We start from the raw sequence: 19940 nt of genomic DNA, 5'->3' as shown, positions 1-19940 counted from the left end.
CGTAATACCAGTAAATGAAAGCTCAGCAAAAGACATTAAACTTTTGCTATGGAAGTACATATTTCGAAACGAAGGCTATTTCGATTATTTTTGCCGAGGCTTTTGCCCTTTTTCGTCATACATTTTCGACATTTGCATCGGATCTTAATGTATCAATATTTTTGTCCCGAGTGGGCATTTTTTTTTTACAATGCTTATTGACCTCAAGTACCCCGTTCAAGTACTTACTCACCAGATTTCAGTTCTTATGACCCTAACGTACCACCTTAATGCCAGTCAAATAAAGCTTACCAAAAATGATTAAACTTTTGCCAAGGAAGTGTTTTGATTGTTCCACTAGAACTATTTAAAAAAATAATTATTGTCAAATGTAGATATCGGCGAATAATGTAAAAAGGCGAGCACTAAGTAGGACTAAAAAATTATAATAGTTTTCGAAATGTACCGCGCGTATTTTCGATCGGATATCCGGTAGACTGCTGCCCTTTACAAATTTCGCAATATTGTTATATTCAGCATTATCATGAATTTTCATTTCGTGTCAATTTGTTCACATTTCGACCATGCAGTTCACCTATTTTATGCTGAATATTTACCAAGCGAAGTATGTAGTTCACTCTTAATCATTTTCCTACTATGCCGTATTCACCAGTGAAATAACTGTCACTCGCACATATAAAGTCTCAAAACAATTGCTAAATTTTCAAAAATGTACGAAATACCCGTAAGTATGCTCAAAATTGAAATTGTGTTTAATGAATTTGACTGCTGTTATCCCGACTGTGAAATTTCTATGTAAAATGCCATTAACCCAAAATTATTCCACATTCATGATAAAGCGAACCTTTCGTTGAACGAAATTTTTCTCCGGTGAAAATTTATACCGAATAATTATGATAAGGCTGATTATGTTTTTCCGTTTAGCGACATACTTATGACCAGATTATCTGTTTTTTTTTCGAGCTGAACCATGATTCATTAATGAAATGTTTTGTAGTAAAAACTTTCTCTCACTCTAATTTTATCAATAACACTCGCATCCTACCCCTAGAAACAAAAACAGTAATATTTCTTTTCCAAATTTCTTTGCAAGTTTTAGTAAAATTTTAAAATTTTTATTAGTGAAATTTTTACTTTTTAAATTTTAAGAAATGTTTCTCCTTCATTTACTGGCGACAACAAGACAAAAAGGGTGAAAGAGACGAAATTCCCTTAAATGCGGAAATATTTTTGTCGAAATTCGTGGAGACCTATTTATTCTGCCAAGTCGCTGTAAAGTAAAGCCCACAATTTTTCTGGTAAATGAGTCAACGACGGTATTTAGGCATTGACCTACGCAAAACAATCCTGGTGTCTCCGAGAGAGACTTTGACGGAATAAAATATTGGCAAACCGTATCCATGGGCTCGGTTTAATCACTGGCGCGATGTTGTATTTGCACACTTACGGAAATTCTCATTTAACGGTGTAGATCAGGCATGCCCAACGCCGGCAGAACTCCATAAGCAAATGCCCTGCGCTGGCAGAATTCAATAGGCAAGTGCCCTGCGCTGGGCACGGCTGGTGTAGACCATGTTTCTGCCGCATTCGTTCAGTAGCTGCGTGCCCTTTTCATTCTTCCTGAGTTCGACCAGAACGAATCGCCAACTTCGACTGTGTTAGCCTACGTTTGATATTATTCTTCATCGGAAAGGTGATACCTCAACAGTGGTCCCATACTAATTTTGTTTAGCTCCGATAATTGGATCGTGACGAAATTAACGATAATCTTAAACTCTTATATGAGAATTGAAGTCGTTTGTTTTTTGTTTAAAAATTACTGGTTTCTGACATCAATTAAGCTAAAATCTGGGTAAAGCTTCTATCGGAGAGGTAGCTCACCAGGATATTTGGCAATGCTTTGAGGAAATCGCCAGCGGCTCTGATGCTGATCCCAGTTTTTGTAGTGATTTGGAGAGTCAAACGATGGGTAGCCAATGCAGCGACCGTACAAAAAAAAAAGTCAGCGATTTAAAAATGGAAAAATATTTACAGCTACCCCTTATACCTAACCAAGAAGATCATTTAATTTGGTGGAAGCATAATCGTAAAGAATTTCGAAATTTGTTTATACTGGCAATGAAGTATCGCTGCGCATCACCTCCCTCAGTGAACTGAGAAAGTGTGTTTAGTGCATCGGGTAGCATTTATGTTGAAAATATAAATATTTTTTTGCCCGATAATGAAAAATATTAAAATGGTTCACCTACCGTTAGTAAAACGGCATCTAACATTAAATTGGATTAAAAAAGACAAAAAAAAAATAAATTTCTAAACTAGATTTTTAAATTGAGTATTCTACAATCGAAATCCGGAAATCCGGCCGAATTTTAGCTAGTATCCTGCCGGATAGTCGGATAATATAAAAACGGCCGGATAAGCCGGATTCCGGATATCTAGCAGATACCCGGCACATCCCTAGTATATACCTAAGTAAATATTTATAATGTATACAAGTTCTGAAAATCCCGTTACGTAATGACTCCGAGATCAGTTTGCAAAATAAATCTGCGCTTAGTAGTTATATCACTTTAGCTCTTCTGTTAAATATAGAATGAACTGTTACCTTTTGTTCAAGTTCAAGAAACTAGTAATTGAAACGGAACTAGCAACTTTTTAGTAATGCAAATAAAAACTAAAATTACTTTCAGGTGAGGCTCAAACGGGCGCACTCAAAGTTGCTACCAAAGAACGTATATCGACCCCTTTGGGCAAAATTATCGTATGTTACAAAAACCAAATTTGACAGGAAAGTGTTCTTTCTATTTTTGCTAGTTGCTAGTGGGTTATAAAACAAAGTAAAATTGAAAAAAAATTGTCATTAAATTAATTTTAAATGGCGCACATTTTTCGTCAATGCCTAGTGGAAATTCGGCATGATAAAAACGTATTTGTATAATGGCAATACTGAATGGATCCTAATGGCTTTTAGTGAGGTGAAGTAAGCGAAACTGGGTTTCGGGTTATTCGAAAAATAGCTTCGCCATTTTCATATTAAGAAAAAATCTGATAAAGCCGTTTTATTTTACATATGTTCTCTGCAATAAGACTTACTGTTAGTCAGATATCATGATCAAAATAATAGCTTTAATTTAGAAATCAAAAGGCCAAATACTTCAAATTGCTAGTAAAACAGAGAAGAAATGAGTGAAAAATTTACAGTTAATATGGTACACCGATCTTAATAAGATTATATTGCAAAAACAACAGTACAGACACAAATATATAGTATTATAGATAGGTCATTCATCGAAAGTCAATGAACACCTTTAAAAGTGAAAGATTTTCGTTCGGTTCTTCTTTTATATTTTAAGTAATTTTCTGCAGTGGAAAATTTTCCACTATTCAGATATAAAATTAATAAAAATATTTTATTTGGATTTTCAATAAAATATATATTTTTATATTCTGGTATATACTGGAATTTTTTTATTCCGGTCTATTCGAATGTAAAAATCCGATTTACTCGGTATTTGAAAAATCAAGTTAATAAAACTGCCTAAAAATATTTAAAAATACCCGGTTGAAAAAACTTTCACGCCTGAATTCTGAATCAGCAGTCGTATTTGTGTCAAATTTTGGTTCGATTCTGTGTATCCGTTTAGGTTGCAACTTGGTACAAACATACATACATCCCTTGCCAGCGAAGTATATATCATATATGTATATATATATATATATATATATATATATACTCAAATATTTTAAGAACTGTTCAAAAGATATTGATTCTAAATACTTATCATCTTTCCCTTGCAAAACAAAACTGTAATAAAAAAAGTCTCGTCAAAAACGAATTCCGAAAAACCTCTACAAATATATATATATATATATTTAAAGACTTACCGCAAAATATTGCGGGAAAATATAAAGATTTATGTGAGCTGGACCATTTTGAAAAAAACTCCGAAAACCCAGATTTTTCATAAGCAAAATTAATTTTTAAAAACATTTTTCCAAAAGATCAACTTGGATTATAGAAGAATTTGAGCTCAAAAGGTCTGCATGTAAATTTTTTAACATTTTATCAACGGAATCCAAATATCGAGATTTTTGATGGTATTTTCAAATCGGTTCAGCTTACGTAAATTCGAATTATATTGGTGGAAGTCTTTGTATGCAATAAACTTACTCATTCCGATGGCAAAATAGTATCGATAATTATTTATTTATTTTTTTTGTGAATAGAGAGTGATGTAAGTTTTGCTTTATTTTAATTTTGTATTCAATTTGATCATTTGAAGCTTTTTTTCCTATCTAAAACCTACACATAAATCATCGCATGCTGTCTGTCTACCACTCTCGTTCTTTATTTCTCATTGCAATCTAGGTGATACCGCATCACAACAACAGCAGCCGCAATACAGCCAGCAACACCAGCAACACCAGCAGATTCATGCAACGCCGTCATGGCGGTAGTCTTCGTTGCCCTACACACCCGCACAGCACTAGCGGAGAAGGCGCCAATCATTCGGTCGGTCGGTCCAGTTCGTTTCGCGTGCACCGGCCGCGCAATCCAGCCGCCACGTATGGCAATGTTGGCGGCAGTTGTGGCAGTGGAGCAATGAGTAGTGGTAGCGGCGCTAGTGCTGGAGGCAGCATTTGCAGCAGCAGCAGCATTGCCACACTGAATAGTATTGGTCACGGTGGCAGCGGCTCTGGTGGCGTTCATAGTATCGGCAGTGGACACAGTACTGGCAGCGGCAGTAGCGGCGGTGGTGGTGGAGGTAGCGCCGGTGGCAGTGGCAGTGGCAATGGCAATCTCTTTTGCAAACACATCAAGTATTGTTGCCTGCATCAACAACATTCACAACTGCCAACAATACCAGGCGCAACAACATCTGCGCAACATCAGCACACACACACGCAACCACACCAACAGCAACCAACGCTGCCGGCGCAACCGAATTCACCGCATAAGCATCGTTTGCAACAACAACAACAATCAGCAAAAATGCAAGCACTTTGTGCAGTAACTGTGCCAGCGGTGGCGGCAGCGGGTGGTATGGCGGGCCACTACCTACAACATGCGCATCAATATCAGCAGCCCACGACGGGTGGTGGTGGACCATACGATGTGCGCTTGGGGCCCGATGGCGAGGACAATAGTGGTGGTGATGGCATCAAAGATCGTCAACAGCATTTGTATGGGAGTGGTGGTGGTGGTGGTGGACAACATATGCCACAACAGCACACTCACCACCATCATCAGCAACAGGTGCAGCAGCAACGGGCGGCAGCGTTGCAAAAAAGGCACTCAGTGATATTGGAACGCGCATTCGACTTTGGTGAGTGGAATATCATATATTTACAGCGATTTTAAAGTAAATTGTATTTAAATTTGAAGGTTTTACTTTGAAGGTTAGTAGTAACTAAAATAGCACACAAATTTTTTATATTTTTAAATTAATTGAATACAAGTTCTAATGGAAAACTGAACCTCTTATCCTCTTATCTAAATCTTAAACTGTATGTACATATAGTCGAAGGTACTCTAATAGTGAAGTGAAGCGGATTTTTTTTATAAATATTCTTGGCAATAAGTAAAGCAATATTAAAAATCTCTGGGTATTAAAAACTAATTGCAAACACTTCCCTTTTAATTTTTTTAAAACCGGTTTTCTTTAGTTAAAAACCAATGAATTTTCGCAATTAAGAAATGTATGATATCTCCACATTCCAACAGCGCTGTGTTTTAATATCATTTATCATTCATCGAATTCTAAGCAAAATATTTCTTCCATTTCATTTATGCAATTTTTATGAGTTCTTTTCGTGTGCTTTATATTGTATTTGATGTCGTAAATTTTAATTTCAAAACATACATTTTCTTCTTCTCATTTGGTGCTGTAATCACCTAAGCGATTTTGGTCGGGTAAAACAACAGCACGCCAGTCGTTTCTCTTCAGTTCCAAATGGCACTGGAATACAAAACGAAGCCAAGTGATTCTCCACCTGGTCTCTATCGCAAAGCAGATCTTACACTGCAATCAGCATCACGATCTACGTGGAATACTTGAGACCGAGGCAGCGCAGCCGATGTGTATGGATTCGCTGTATGTTAGTGTGGTTGTAAAGCTCATACAGCTTACGGTTCTATCACCTATGGTGCTCGCCGTTGCCTGTTTGGAAAAAAATGTGCCTGAGCGGTCTAATATCAGGTTAAAGAAATCACACGAAAGGGCGTCGCCCTATCTGAAATCTGTTTGGTATAAAACTGCTGGGAGAGATCCTTTCCAATTATAATGGTGCTGGTGGTACTGCCCAACGTCATTTAGTTTCGCGGAGTTACCAAATTCAGATATCGCGGCATAAAGAAAACTTCCTTCCTTCGATCCTTTTTCCTCGACTTCTACAAGATTTCAATATATAGGCTAATTTTTTGGGGATACACATTAGAGGGCTGCATGAATTCATTCAAAACGGCCTATGAATTATTCATATATAAAACGAGTGCAATTTGAGTGAATACCTGTTCTAATATATGTGTCGAAATTAGAACCCACCACGCAAACCATGAAACATAGGCAACAATCGTTAATGCCAACAAATTGGCGACTCACCGATTTATTGCTGTGGTGACAAATCGGCAACATCATTTCGTTCATGGTAATTTCGAATAAATAAGTTCTCAAAAATTCGGAATCTTATGAATATGGCGTCAACAGTATTGGCCAAAAGCATCTAAAGTATGCCCAAGGACAGGATTGAGAAAATAGGAAGCCTCATAGCGATAAAAGGAATAATTCCGATTGTAAATTCCAATTTGGTATAAAGGAATAAAATTATTCTAAATGTCGCCTGAAGCGATACGAAAACGACTCATTCAGGTGATAGGAAAACGACTCGCCCAGGCGAGTTGCCTTCGGCGGACGTTTTAGAGCGACTGGCAATAGGAAATCGATTCGATGGCAATATTACCGGCAATATATATGTTTCTGAGGGCGACACGTCTTCTTATTGCCGGCAACGAAAATTGTTTGATGGGAATGTTCAAACAAAGAGAAAATAAATTGAATTGAAATAAGTAACAATTTTTTGTGTGAATATCAAAATATAATTTTTCTGTATTAAGGCTCTGTCACAAGCGCAAGTGTTTGCTACAATGAATGCTCCGACCAAGGCACATTAATACAGGTAGAAGCCAAAATGACGTTGCTCTCATGAGAACCAAACCTTTAAACTTCAACTTGTTTTTCTTTTATTTCCTATATTTCGTTACGCTTTGAATGTCATATCGTTGTTTTTTTTTTAATGTTCGTTAATAACAAATTTTAATTAACATGTGAATTTGAGTAGTGTTGTGCGGTTTATACTTAGTGTATGTGTTAAAAATGCAACACCTGAAGCGTTGTTTTTTATGTGGTTTTAAATATGAAGCAGATACTAATTGTTTTTAACGTGCCTCAATGTCCTTCGCGTAAAGAGCGTTGCGAAAACAGCTTTGGGGCAGAACTGCAGCGAAATGCCTTGCTGTGCGTTAAACATTTTAAAGCAGCAGATTTCATAAATGCACCGGTAGGTAGAGGAAAGGCACTTTTGATACCAAGTGCTGTTCCTATGACCCTTATGCCGGAAAGTCCCTCCAACTCATAAATTAAAAACAGAAAACAACATACAAATTAACAAATTTTAACTAAAGAAAAAAAATAAAAACAAAACTTCAAATTTACTCAAAAACGTCAACCAGCGAAATGTAATTTTTTATTTTTCCTTACACATTCTCATTTTTATTTTTACTCTCCCGAAAACTTTGACTTTTGTAGGTTTGATGTCAATTTGGCTTCTACCTGTGTTTACTGTACCATGACAGCAAATGTTTTTAGTTTTTGAATTAGAATTTTACGATTGAAAAACATTCAAACATTTCTAAAATGGAAGCATTTGGTCGTCGCGGTCCTTATTCGTTTTTTCTTTACACGATTTTGTGTGTTTATTAGTAAAAAGTGAATAATTACATTAAGGGAGTGTCAACGCGCGCAAAACGGCAACCGTTAACAAGCGTTCGTGTTTCTGTAGCGTCAGCGTTGCCTATGAGAACTGCTTCATATAAACGTATGTATTTATCTTAGCTGTCAAAGCAAAACTACCAACAAAGCAGCACGAACGCTGTATGTGCCAGAGCATTTACTGCGCTCCTATTACAATACGAAAAAACTTGTTTGTAGAAAAACCCTTTACCGAAATGAGTTTGAATGATTTGAATGTTTTCCATTGATTCATTTACATACTTCCATTTGAAGGTAGAAAATTTGAACCAAAGTGTGTATTCATAACTTGGAACATTCCAAACGCTGAGAGTCTGTTTGGCTGGATGTTTGAATAAATTCATGCAGCCCTCTAATACACATACATATGTATCTGTATGCTCCAAGAACATTTTTCAAAAATAAACTTAAAACAAATGTTGCTTACGTCTTTTAGCTGTTAGGGCTCGATTTGGCGGAGTCGTCTTTCCAATCGTCGGGCATGCATTCGTCTGACCGCATTCTGCATAAGAGTTAATGCATGCACCTTAACAACTCTTCGCCGCCATACTTGAATAGCTCAGCTGGAAGGCCGGGAGCTACAAAAGGCTTGTCGGTTTTCAACCGGGTAATCGTCGTTCGTACCTCGTCATAGTCGGGAGGTAGGACATTGACGTCATCATCGTCAATTAGAGGCTTGTGTTCGTCTTCTTCACCATCTTAATTGCAGCTACCACTCAATGGGGTGGAAAAGTGGTCCTTCGATAGCTATAGCTTAGAACATCACTTGTTGGCATAGTTTGGGACGTATGATTTCATTCCTCAGCTCCGGCTTACACTCTACTTTTCACGACTCCGCCAGCCCAAAAGCAACACCAAAGAGTGATTCGTTGTGTGTGCATTGCTTCTTTTCTTGCACGACATCTGGATTTTCAGTATCCCCTAAGCCTAGAAGCTTTGGGACTTTAATCTAAACTCAAACTGCTATCGTCTACGTACCAAACCCCCGGCGCTGCTTCCGCGTTCTCTGTCTGTGGGTTGAGTGCGGAGGCCTTGATTCATTGCAGACCATAAAAAAGGTTCCACCAACTTTGAGTATTCCTCTGTGATATGTTGAAATACAAAAACTCGCCTTGGTCCCCATCCGCCTTAGTGACGTTTGCCTACTCCTCTTACCTTCTCGTACTGCCTCGTTGGCTAGCTTATTCTCGTCTTAGCTGCTCGTGTATCTCTACGATGGTCGTATTTACTGCCTTGCAAGAATATTTTGAGCTCAAAATGATGTCAACTAAGTTGCCTGGACGCAGTGGGTCATCGGTAAGCGATGCTATACTGGATCGGGTTTCTTCAAAACTAAAAGCTTTTACTATGTTTCATCTGTGTGTAATCAAATCTTGCACAACATTCTGATGTGCTACAGGCTTGAAACTTCGAGCTTAGCTCAAAACCCGATAACAATGCAATATGAAATACATATGAATTAACCCGCTTGGTGGCGCAGTTGTCGATATATTTGTAAACTCCGTATTTATGGTTTACGATTTGTTTCATATTTGGAACGTATATTACTTAAACGGAAAAAATTAACGACACAAAAAATTTAGTCATTAGGAGGCGCGGTGGTCGATTTTATTCTTTTTATTACCCACTAAAGAAAGCTTGTCTTTAAACATTTCTTTTTAGATTACTTGTTTTTATTTGTATTTTTTTTTTTAATTTTTTGGTTTGTTTTATTTCACTTCACTCTTTTTTTTGCCTTTATTTTCTTTCCATTTAATTTAATTACCTACTTACTACGTTTCCTTTTTTCCTTTTTTTTCCTTTTTGCGCTCCCTTTCCTTCATTTCATTTCCTTTCATTTTTTCTTTTCATACCCTTACCATTAACTGAATATTTTAAAGAAGGGATATATTTGCATGCTAAATCCCGTATCATTGGCCGCACCTTGTCATCAAAACCACCTTTTGCTATTTCCTTTAGATACATGCCTTTATGCACACCCGATTTGCTTTGGCTGCTCAACTTCTTAATAAATACACTTCCGCTCTTTACTTTCCCTCCTTTTATGTTTTCCCCAACTCATACTTACTTAAAAATTCATTATCACCAAAGAAATACCCATCAGCACTTCCGGCCCACAAAAGTAACTGATGAACAAGAAGAAAATCTATTATCCTTTTAGAGCCATTCAAATGGCAAAAAGTCTGCGCGTAAACAGCAAATCATCTTTTATCCACTTTATTTGCGTGGCTTTGTAGTGCTAAGATGTTTTGAAAGCTACACCACTCAAACCACATTTGATTGAAAGCCCATTATTGTTGGTCACTTTTAAGCGTCTTCCTTATTCATCTCCAATAATTTATCTCATCTTGGCTAGTGCTTAAGTGTAATAGACTTGCTGACCCAGTTTTTATTAGATTGTAAAAATTTTTATCAGCAAAAATTTATAGCAATGTATGTATTCTAGGCTTAACTAAATGATTCATTATTGAAATGATTAAGATACCTATAGTCATATCTAAGGACATATCTGGGCTTGGCAATAAATTTCCCTCAAACATCATGAAATCTAGAAGTAACCAATGCACAGAGAAGTATTTGCATAGTAAAACCGATCAAAATTATTTTACATATGTCTTTTTCTATTCAGTAATAAAATAAAACATGAAACTTAATCACAATTACTAATTAAACATTACTAAATAAATTTATCTTAGGATCATCTTCATTAACAAATTAGTTATATTCGGTTACCATAAGTCCACAAAAAAAAGTAAGTGCGCCTGCGCCATACTGAAGTGAAACTTACGTTACATACATATCTATTTTGTCTGCACATTTTTATCTTTATACTCTATCGATAGCAAAATCGATAGTAACATCCAATAAAATATCGATAACAAAACCGATAAAAATATCAATAACAAAATCAATGAAAAATTCTATAAAAATTTCGATAGCGAAACCGATAATAATATTGGTAGTCAGTTCAAATAATATAAATAAATATATCGATAAAAATATCCATAACAAAATCGGTAAAACTATCCATAACAAAATCGCAAAATATCGATAACAAAATAGACAAAAATATTGCTAAAAAATCGATAAAAATATCCATAAGAAAATCGATAAAAATATCGATAACAAAATCGATAAAAATATGCATAACGAAATCGATAAATATCGATAACAAAATCGATAAAAAATACCGATTATTTTATCGATAAGTCCCGAGAATCCCGAAAATCTCTAAAATTCCAAATAGTTCCCAGATTGAGTCTCTGCGTCTCTCTCTATATCCTTTCGTCTTTAATTACCTTTATTTTAATATTTCTTCCCCTATCTTCATCCTTACTTTCATCGGTCTCCTCATCCTCCTCTTTGTCTTTACTTTTATGTTTATCATTTGCTTCATTTACATATTCCCCTTCACCTTTACCATTTCTGCACTTGGTCCTTCCACTTTGTTCGTGGGCGCACTTGCTTTCGTTGTACATGCATGGGCGCCGAGTCGAAGCATCTTTTCACTGGAGCGCCGTTATCCAGGCTTACAACGTGACATTGTTAGTGGTGCTTATGCTGGATCCCAGGTAAATAAAGTCCTTCGCTACTTCAGAGTTATAGCTGCCAACAGTGACGTGTGTCCCGAAGCGCGTGGACTCTTTATATGTTGTCAGGAGGTACTTTATGTTGTCCTCATTCACAGCTAGACCAACCTCTTTAGCTTCTTTTTCTTAACTGGAAAATTCTGCAGTTACGCCCATCGATATCATGTGCATACGCCAGCAGCATCGTTCGTTTGCTATATATGGTGCCGCTGCGATTCATATTGGTGGATCTTATTACGCTTTTTAGACACTCTACATAGTCGTATTAGTTTTGCGGAACTACCAAATTCAGACATGGCATCGTACCGGCAGGTTAATAAGTTTTTGGAGTATTGCTATCATTTATCTTGTCAACCCAGGTTCCACCTTGTCGAACTATGTTCAGGCATACTGCCGATATCTTTATTAGTTCAACTGAGTTTTCTTTTCTCGAAAGACGGCTTGATCTTCTCATAAATATATATTGATCAGTTAAAAGATAAATAATGTGGTCAGCCAAGACAAAAATACTAAATATTAGTCGTGTTGATATAAGCATTGGACAGTACTGGCATAAACATTGATCATCCTGATAGGCATTGACACTAAAATTGTCTAGCAAAAAGTTTTCTAACATCAGTTTGAAGAGGTTGCACTGAAGTGAATATCGTCTTACCTAAAACCTCGTTTGTTTTCAAACGGCTGGAAGAGGTCCTTCCCTATTTGCTAAAAGTTGCAGGTCGTCGTCACTCTACATAGCCGTATTAGCCTTGCGGAGATATCAAATTTATCAGTACTCCGGACTTCTGTTACGAGATTGCCCCTGTCTTTAAAACATTTGATTGCTGCCTTATTTTTTTATAAAATTTCGATCCGCATACCTGCTACCTTGCATCTCAAGCTCTTTGCAAACACGTCGTACTGCATCTCTTTGCTTCTCCTTTAAAATACGTCTCTCATGCCATCTTTTTCCTGATTCCGCGTGGACTGGGATGCTGCGTATTTCACTGAGAAATGGCGAGGTAATATTCCTCAAATAAGTAATTTTAACAACCAATGTTGTCTCCTCGGATCAAACGCGCATCAAGAACGTTTTAAGTGTATCTGCCGTCTATCACAGAACGTAATCAATTTGATTTTTGGTTCTTTGGTCTTTATGGCTGTTTCGATGCTGGGGCCTGGTACCACTAATTTTTATCATGCAGTGTAAATTTCCCGATTGTTGGACCAAAAATGGCTGCATTGACCGCCCTGGAGTTAAAGTCGACAAGTACGATTTTAACATCGTGGCGGGTGAAGTAACGTCTCCGCAAACCTTAAGATCGTAAACCTTATCCACCTGGATATGTTCATTAGGTAGAAATAATTTTTTTGTTTACATAGGCCTTCGTCAAAAAGTTAAATATGGACATCAAATACTGGATTAAACCTAGAGCTACATACCTCTATAGTTGGTAACTATTTTTCATCAAGAGATAGGCCCAGCACATCAGTCCTTGTTTTGAAGCAAATAGTTGCATTACCCTCGAGAGAGGCTCTGCCAGTTTTTCGATTCGCCTTTTAATAAAACAATATCGTCTTCATTCAGTCACTATTTGATATAAAAGGAATAGACCGCTCCAATCTACTGTATGTATATGAGAAATGTATGTATGTATATCAGAAATCTTTTCTAATCAAGAAATCATAAATATTTGTCTTCAGCTTCTGTTTTCCACTATTATGAAGGATGTGCTTAAAAGCTAAGTAGCTGTAAATTTTCCAAATGTTCACATTTTTTCTATTTTCAAAGCATTTCAAAAAGCAGAAATATTTTAGTACAGCTCGTGAAAAAATCGTTTGCCTTCACTTTGCGTCACTTTACATACATAAAAAAAAAACTTGTTTATAATAGTGGCACCATATGTAAATACTTCAACATGCTCACAATATTTCTGATAACACTCTGGTGTTTATACAATTCGACCCTTATTGCCGCCAATGCCATAAAGTGGTCGCGTCACGTAGCTTATGCTTGCCTCATTAGGTACATAAAAGGTTCGTTCGCGTAGCTGTTAATTGTTCATGTTTAACCAAAACTTACAAGTTTTTGCGTTCGCGTACGCAAAAAACTTGCAAAGTAGGGGAATTTGAGAGAGCAAAGTGACATTTCATTTTGAGGGGAAGCTGCTGGTTTCTGTTGGAAAAATTTTTGCCAACAGCAATTTGCCAACAGGAAAACAGCTGATCAAAAACAGCTGGTTGGCATTTACGCAAATCACAAAATTGAATTTGATGGTTTGGAAGTTAAAAATTACAAAATGCGACTAATTAAACTTGTAAGAAATAAGTAGTTATTTGTTTAATCAATAAACTGTGTCAGTATAACACTTTGCGATGACTTTTCGTACGTTTTAAATTTTACACTTTTGTATGTAAACAAAAATTATATCAGCTGTTCGTCTAACTTGCAAGTTTCTGCAAATTTTCTGTTCGCGTACTATTTTGGATATTTCTCTCTTGTGAGCGAACAGATGACATTTCGCCGGAATTTGGCAGTTGGTTGGTTTCTGTTGGAGATTTTAAACGAACGCACCTAAAATCAGTGTAATGAATTTTGTTCTTCTAACTTCCTCTCCACTCCTCTTACTGCCGCTGAAAATGAATAGTTTGGATAATAGCAAAGGGAACACTTAGCTGGGTGAACGCTTGCATGACAGAGATATATGTAGCTAAGCTGATACCAACTTGTACATACACCCTTCTGTGTACACATTTATAAACGAAAAGCGATGCTAGCTTTCCGACAATGAATAAAGTTGCAACTCCCTCTCTGCTAGTTGTGGATGACAGTAATTTTCAAACTTTAAATTGGCATCATGCAAATAAAAAAAAATATATAGAAAATGCAATATGTCGATGTTGGTTTTCGTTAAGCACATGAACAGAGCATAGCATAGGATAACTTTAACAAGAATTAAAAACAAAATACAACATCAAATTAGAAAATTCGAACAACGACAGGTAACAAAGAATAGCTTGACTTTCTGGAAGCAGTAGAAAGTTAGTACTTGTTTGAAAAGATGCGTATATGTATGTACATACGCGTGTATATATACATTATTTTCTGACTTTATTAAGCTTCTACTAAGCTAGTACATGCACTCTTAATTGAAATCATCTAATCAAAGAACATCAGTTGCCAGTAGTGCAAGCAAGTTAAGCTAATTGTTAAAGAGCAAAGCAAACATTGTTCAACGAAAGTTATTAATACGAATAAAATAATTAAAAATAATAATGGCGATGAGCTACTATGCCTATGTGAATGACAAATAGCACTCAATTCAATTCAAATAATGTGCTGTAATGAGAAAATAAAGCCATCAGATTGGAATAAAAAAATAGAGAACATTGCTTGTCAATATTAATTGTTTGTTGTTTAAAGGGATAAGAGAATAAAAAATAAGACAATTGAAAATTTTGTAATTTAAAACCGGAATTCTTTTGAACACTTACAATGCTCGAAGTGTTAATGGATTGATTTTTTTTCCAAAAGAAATTGCACGACACATCAACAAAGTAAAAACAAAAAGCAACTCCCACTTTTTTGCAATCACTAGACTCAGTCTAGCTACAGTAAAAGATTCCCATATTTGGCTTTCATTGTAACACTTAAAAAAAAAAGCTGTGTCGGCGGGCTGAAATAAAAGGCTTTTCCTAATAGTCAACAAATCGCTTATGCAATTAAACAAACGAAAGAAAACTGAAATAGCTTTTAAACTCTAAACGAGAGATGCCACCTATTGAAAAATGTTTCAATTAAAAATAATATTATAATATATAAATAGGTGGTAACCCCGTTTGGATATTTTTTTTTTTTTATCTATTTCAGTCCTCTTTCATTTGATATCAAATTTGTTTAATTCGGATGAGCGGTTTGTTTATTATTACGAAAAGACTCTTCCTTATTATTACGAAAAGACTTTAAAAAATTTTCTCCCGCGGCGAAAAATATGTACACAGCTTTCGAAAGACCAAAACTGTACTACCAGATATAAATGTCCGAGTTTTTCATGGCAAAAACATTTTGACAAGTTTTTACAACCACAAATTTGAATACAGTTTTTATAACCAAAATTTATGTCCAACTTTTAAATGCCCAAAATTTATGTTTACTTTTTACATGACAAGTAACTAATTCCCAGCTTTCAAGCAAACAAAAATGTATGTCCAAGTTTTTTACTAACCCAAAATTCATGTTCAAGTGTTTGATGACCAAAAACTCAAATATTGAATTAACTACATAGATACTGAAAATTTATGTTCAGTTTGTATATAGAAAAATTGTATACCCAATTTTACAATTTCCAAACACTTGCTGTTAAATTACTAAATATTTCTGTCCACTATAAAATCTATGACCGGTTTTTGCATTAGCAAAAATTGTTTCCTAGTTTTCATGACAAAAAATGTGTGGTCAATTTATTTCCAACCAAATATGTACCTATGTCCAATTTTCACATTATTACAATATTTTTCTCAGGGGATTAACTCTGGAATTGAAATTTAGAGCTTAAACAGACGGCAGCATTGATCCGGATTAACTCGGACTTAATCCGGATCAACTGAAGTTAATTTCCGAGTTGATGAGGATCAACGCTGCCGTCTGTTTATGCTTTTATTGAATAAGCACTGGGGGGTTAGTTAGAAGTGATAAATCCCTACCTGACGCCATATCGGCAGCTAAGGCCGCATTTTTTCCTCCGGTGCTTTAAATTTCTACAATAGGAAGTTGGTTGCAATATATTTCGACGCAAATATGGTTTTAGTTACTTGTGTCTCTTTAGTAGTTTTTATTAGATTGGGTTAGGTGGCACAGGACGTATACGTAATATATATATATATATTTTTTTTTGGTTTGACCATGTGTAATGGATGTAGTCAGTTAATTAAAGGCAATTCAGTTAAAGATAGGACGAACTTTTTCATTTACTTAATCCACTTTATTGACCACATCAGCAGTTTATTAGCACAACAACAATGCTCGAAAGAAAGAAATTCTATCAAACATTTCCATTAACATCTTAATAAATATCGCATTTTCTTCTTCGCCTTTCAGATGCAAGCTGTGAGGAAAGCGACACGATAAGCACCACTTCCTCCACACCAACACCCGCTGAATTGCCTTTGCCCCCACCACCGCCACAACCACAAAAACCTCCAATCACTAGCACAACAACCGTACTGAAACCCATTCTAAAGAAACCCTCAACAGCAGCTACACAGTACCAGCAAATGCACACGCAACAACCGCAACTACAACTACATCAACAACAACAACAAATGCAACTAAACACATTAAAGTGCACAGGGCAAGCTACAGCAGCAGCAACAGCAACAGCAGCAAACGCACAACCGAATCCCTGTTGCAAGGAGCAAATGCTGCCCCATCGCACTCTGCCACAGCCACCCAAAGGCCTGGGCTTTGGCGCATACCACACCAAAGAGGCGGTGCTGCAGCGTGTACAACAACAAAGTGGCCTACTTTCCGGCAGTCGCACAAATCTGAACACGCTAAGTGGCATGTTAGGATCAGCGATAAATCTCGCCGGCATCGGAGGCGGTCTATGTGCGAGCGCGAGCACCAGCTTTGGTAATAACTCGACAGTCGGTGGTGCGGCAGTTGAAATGCTGGGCGGAGGCGTTGTGGGCGATAGCGTTAGTAACAATATAGGCGGCGGCGGAGGCGGCGACGAGCTACACTACAGCAACAGTAATTACAATTTTGATACAGCGGCAACAGCAGCAGCAGCAGCAACAACGGCAACAGCACAATCAGGGATTACTGAAACAGTCGACGTGGGCACGGAGCATAAAATTACGCTTTCGGGCACTCCCGCGTGTTGCGCTGCCGCCGGAATTTGTACGGCCAACACAGCTGCTGGTAGCGCTAACGCCAACGACAGCACTACTATGTTATACATAGACCTACATTCGCCTACCGCGACCCTGCCACGCCCAAAAACATCAACATCAGTAAATAAATTCAGTGATCTATTAAATGCTGCAAGCGCAAATTTTGTCAACGCTGTAACTGCGCCAGCTATTAGCGCGTGCAGCAACAACATCAACAGCAATAACGGCAATGCAGTCACTGGTGTCACATTGTGTGCGGCGGCCGGTCGCAGCAATGCCAGCGTAAGTACCTTCATACTGATTGGGCGGGGGTGGCATGCTGAGCGGGGAGAGTCGAAAACATAAAATGAGTGTTAATGGCGCCGGTTGACTGTGGGATTTATGGGATTTCTAGAGCATCACAAATGTGTATGCACTGTGTGTTGGGTATTTGCCACCCATTACTTGAGTTAAGCCGAAAGAGTATTTAAAAGAGGATATCATTTATTCGTGGACTCTTTCAATTAATTGCAAGCGAATGAGGTCAACGTTGAATTTAATTTAAAACTGAGCCGAGCTGGGTACGAAACAAATGTATGTATGTAAAAAAATAGNAGGTCAACGTTGAATTTAATTTAAAACTGAGCCGAGCTGGGTACGAAACATATGTACATATGTATGAAAAAAAATAAATAACTCAATGCGTAATGGGAGTAGCGACGCAAAGAGGATTTGTTTAGATATGTATGTATCTTCGTAATTTGGTTTTACAAATGAATTGGGTCATATAACAAGTTCGTATTAACTGCGTTGAAATAAGCTTGTGAATTTATAGGAATACTAGTGTTTTACGTTGCCAAAAATAAGAGCAAACAGTAGCTTAAAATATGTTTCAGTTATAATTAAATTCCTCTCAAAAAACATATTGCCGTTAATAGCCTTATTCCCACGCATTCGCAAATTTATCGCATTAATCATGTTAAAATTGAGGTGCCCAAAATTATGCCATGAAAATTGGATATTGAAAGCTTGAGAAATTTAAAAATGTGCTTAAATTATTTTTAACAATAACAAAGTATATTTTTGGGCACAGTAGTTTTAACAACAGTGATGCGCAGATTTTGTGATTGTGTGTGAAAACTTCCATTTACTCGAAAGAAAAAATAGTTTTAAAACATTTGCAAACACATTTTAATGCTTCAGCTTTGCAAATAATAATAATAATAATAATAATATTAATTATAATATTTTGACCTACTATGGGGTCAAACTGGAATAAACCATTCTAAATAATCGTCAAAAATTGTAAAAAAAAAATTTACCAACAAATACCCCAACAAATAACAAATCCTTCTATTGTTTTGAAAATATGTATGTATGCAGTGAAGGTTTTTTTGAATAAAAAAAATTTGATTTCAGCATTTGTGGGAGATAAATATACGGTATTTGAATATTTTTGGCGCACATCATCGAAAACGACAAATATTGAATTGATATGTAGACTCAAGTTTTGGTAAGGTGGCAACCTTTCTAAATGATTGTCAAGTAAAGCTTTCTCAAACACTTTCCATTCCGTACGAGTCTTGTAATATTTAATTCAGTTTCCATGTATTTAGTTTTTACTATTTAGATAGGTGGCAGCTCTATTGAAAATATACACATCTTAAATATCTTTCGTTTTACACCCATATTGTAACATTTAATTTATTTTCTCAGTTTAATTGAACTTTATTTTTCAAGACGGGAGCAACCCACCACAAAAATTATTTCGACAGGCAGTTCTTAACCCTCTTTAGTTTGATGACATAATATAATTTATGTTATCAATTTAAATTATTAAAATGTTTTCAAACAAGTGGCAACCCAACACAAAAATATTTAACGCTTTATTTTGATACCTATTTATGTTGCAATATTTATTTTATTTTATCAATTTACTTAAACTGAAGTTTTAAAACTTGTGGCAACTCTTAAAATTTGTTTCCTCTTAAACCATTTGGACATTGCAGCGAATAAATAAAGCCATTTTTGAGTTTTTGAAGCCGCACAAAGGAACTTAATATTTTATATACATAGATATTATGTCCTATATGTGCGAATTGATTCGACGGCTTGCAATAAAATATACATACATATAGCAGCCAACTCTGTGTACTTGCCACTAGTTTTATTACTTATATGTGTGAGTATAAGGGTGGTCCTTATATGTAGGAAGCAAAATTTTACATAAGCTTTTCTAAGCCTTAACCTCTACGCCGCGGCTACTATAGTCGAAGATATCACATACAAATTTTGGTCCCACTTACAGACGGTTAAGGCGTGTCGCCTTAAAAAATTAAAAATAATTTTTTTTTAATCTCATACCCAAAATCGATACTACCGTAGTCGAAGATATCACATATAAATTTCGGTCCCGATTTAAGTTGGTTAAGGCGTGTCCGCACAGGGGTAAAAATTCAGATTACCCTAT

The 19940-nt window shown here is 36.3% G+C and overlaps 1 protein-coding gene across 1 annotated transcript in view; it reads left to right on the top strand.

Moving 5' to 3' along the window:
* Window positions 1-19940, top strand: part of LOC108365856 (uncharacterized) — a 62053-nt gene that overhangs the window by 8678 nt on the left and 33435 nt on the right. Inside the window, exons 2-3 of the mRNA XM_017620047.1 lie at window positions 4370-5327; window positions 16695-17773. Of these exons, the coding sequence (XP_017475536.1) occupies window positions 4370-5327; window positions 16695-17773 (2037 nt within the window). The remainder of the gene's footprint in view (window positions 1-4369; window positions 5328-16694; window positions 17774-19940) is intronic.

Source organism: Rhagoletis zephyria, unplaced genomic scaffold, assembly GCF_001687245.7.
Source record: "Rhagoletis zephyria isolate East Lansing unplaced genomic scaffold, Rhagoletis_zephyria_1.1 Rzeph_scaffold_02026, whole genome shotgun sequence".
In the NCBI taxonomy this organism is placed as follows: Eukaryota; Metazoa; Arthropoda; class Insecta; order Diptera; family Tephritidae; genus Rhagoletis; species Rhagoletis zephyria.
Note: the sequence above shows the minus strand (reverse complement) of the source record. Positions and strands in the feature narration are given on the sequence as shown.